This window comes from Ursus americanus, chromosome 16, assembly GCF_024610735.1.
Source record: "Ursus americanus isolate L20-20 chromosome 16, mUrsAme1.1.p, whole genome shotgun sequence".
NCBI classification, from domain to species: domain Eukaryota; kingdom Metazoa; phylum Chordata; class Mammalia; order Carnivora; family Ursidae; genus Ursus; species Ursus americanus.
Genome location: NC_142142.1, coordinates 5,394,226 through 5,397,026, shown reverse-complemented (window position 1 = coordinate 5,397,026; position 2,801 = coordinate 5,394,226). Strand labels below are relative to the sequence as shown.

Sequence of the window (2,801 nt, the reverse complement as noted above, 5' to 3'; positions counted from 1 at the left end):
GAAAACGATCTAAAATGCAGGCAGGGGCGCCTGGGTGGCACAGCAGTTAAGCGTCTGCCTTCGGCTCAGGGCGTGATCCCGGCGTTATGGGATCTAGTCCCGCATCAGGCTCCTCTCCTATGAGCCTGCTTCTTCCTCTCCCACTCCCCCTGCTTGTGTTCCCTCTCTCGCTGGCTGTCTCTATCTCTGTCGAATAAATAAATAAAATCTTTAAAAAAAATGCAGGCAAATTTCACAAAAGAATTAAATAGGAAACTAAGCCCTCTCATTTAATATTGTTTTTGAAATATTTGATATATTTTGGGGACATTGTTACTATTGTATCAAGGGGAAGACTGCAGGTGTTAACCACAGTGGATTTTAGGAACACAGCATCTTTACCACATGAATGCGGATCTGCTTGGTCTTGGCACCATAGACAAGTGGATTGAGAAATGGGGGAACCAGCAAGTAGATGCTAGAAAAGAGGATATGAATATAAGGGGGAACATGAGCACCAAACCTATGTGTGAAGAAGGAGAAGAAGGCAAGGAAGTAGAACTGGAGGAAGACACAGATGTGGGCGATGCAGGTATTGAATGCTTTCCACCGAGCCTCCTTCTGGGGCAAACGAAAAACTGTGATAAAGATCTGTATGTAGGACAAAGTGATGAATATCAGGTCAAATCCTGCAACAGCAAATGCCACAAACAAGCCATAGATTTTGTTGATCCGCACATTTTCTGCAGCCAGCTTCACGATGGCCATATGCTCACAGTAGCAGTGGGAGATGATGGTTGTATGGTAAAATTGCAACCGGCACTTTATTAGTACTAGGCACGGAGCTACTAGAATGGCAGCCCTGAGTGTTACCATAGCCCCTATTTGGGTGACCAGCTGGTGGGTGAAGATAGCACCATGTCTTAGTGGATAACAGATGGCCACATAACGATCCAGGGCCATGGCCAGTAGGATGCCTGACTCTATGCACTGAAATGTATGGATAAGCCACATTTGAAGCAAGCAAGACTCAAAATAAATCTCTGGTACATGAAACCAGAAGATGCCAAGCATCTTGGGCATGATGGTGGTTGCAAGTGCAATATCTGTGACTCCTAGCATGCCTAGGAAAATGTACATGGGCTCATGGAGGCTGCGCTCTGATTTGATGATGATCAGAAGCATGGAATTTCCAAACATAGCAGTGAGATACATGGCACAGAATGGAATCCCGATCCAGCACTGCACAGACTCTAGGCCTGGGATCCCTCTTAGTGTCAACACAGAAGGCATGAAAACTGTAACGTTGGAGGTGGACATAATGTCTTTGGGTCTCTAGAAGCAAAAGAATAAAGTGTCTCAGTCAGTGGTACTCTTCTCTTCTAATTCCATTTTTTTTTTATCCAGTCATCATAGTGAGTCTCTCTGATTTTAGCAGAATGCTAAGATCATATTATCCATCTCATTTATACTATTGAAGGTAAAAAACAGATCTGTAGATACTCATCACTGTTTCAGGGGGAGCGTTCACAAGCACTAGGCCACAAGAAGAGGTTATGTGCATGGCAGGCCAAATGCATTAGAACCACCAGATCATCCGAGTAAGGGAATCAGCTGCTGACCTCTCTGTTATGTCATTCTACCTGTGGACAAAATAATTGTACTTGTTTATTTTGTTTGGAAAGGACATTTGTATCAGACTTTGAAGAATCTCTCGAGCTACCCAGCAGTACTATTATTTTCCACTGTCTCTAGGTCTAGAACTGTCCGTTTGACACAGTAAATCTGACTCTGATGCACATATGATATAAAAGCTTGCTATTACAGAGAGTAACAGCTGACATATATATTCACACACACACACACACACACACACACACACACACACACACACACACATTTTAGTTTCCTTGTTATTTTGAGAGTATTGTCCTCTAACACACAGAATAAAATACAGCCAGGAATGCCTGAAACACCCTGGTTTTCCACACTGAGCGGTTATAGCCAGCCTTCCCCTCACCACCCTTTTTAAATTTTATTTTATTCTTGTGTTTCATTTTTGTTTTTTTGTTTTTTTCTTTGTTTGTTTGTTTGTTTTGGTGGTTGCTTCAGACCACTCTGGATTTTGCTAGGGTGCATCATGCTCGGGTTGTGGTTGATATTTTGGAGTCTGCTCATTCACTCAACCATCCCTCTACAGAATGATTAGGAGAAGGAACTCTCAACAAAGAAAAGAAACAGAAACAATGCCATGTGCCTCAGAATTAATGGATATGGATATAAGCAAAATGTCAGAAATAGAATTCAGGATAGCAATCATGAAGTCAATAGCTATGGTTAAAAACAGCATTAGGGACAATATAGAATCTCTAAAAGCAGAAATGAGATCTAATCAGGCCAACTAAAAAAATGCTAGGAATGAGATGCAGTCTAAATTAGATACTCTAAGAGCCAGGGTAAATGAAACAGAAGAAAGAATTGGTAATCTAGAAGATAAACTGATGGAAAAGAAGGGAGAAGAGGAAAACAGAGATAGGTTTTGCTAGTAGCACATGAGAAAGGAGATGGCAGAGATTAATGATGCCATGAAATGTTCCAACTTCAGAATGACTGGGATCCCCGAGGGGGTGGAGAGAGAGAAAGGGCTAGAAGATATATGTGAGCAAACCAAAGCTGAGAGCTTCTCTAATCTATGGAAGGAAACAAGCATTTGAGGCCAAGAGGCAGAGAGGATCCTTCTCAAAATCAATAAAAATGGATGAACATCCCGACATATAATAGTGAAGCTTGCAAATTTTACAGCCAAGGAAACAATTGCCAGA

The 2,801-nt window shown here is 41.9% G+C and overlaps 1 protein-coding gene across 1 annotated transcript; it reads right to left on the bottom strand.

The window, feature by feature from the left end:
- Nucleotides 1-360: 360 nt before the first annotated feature.
- On the bottom strand, nucleotides 361-1,299 carry LOC123786206 (olfactory receptor 52A1). The gene has a single exon (XM_045788439.2). The coding sequence runs from the start codon at nucleotides 1,297-1,299 to the stop codon at nucleotides 361-363; it is 939 nt and encodes a 312-aa protein (XP_045644395.2).
- Nucleotides 1,300-2,801: the final 1,502 nt, after the last annotated feature.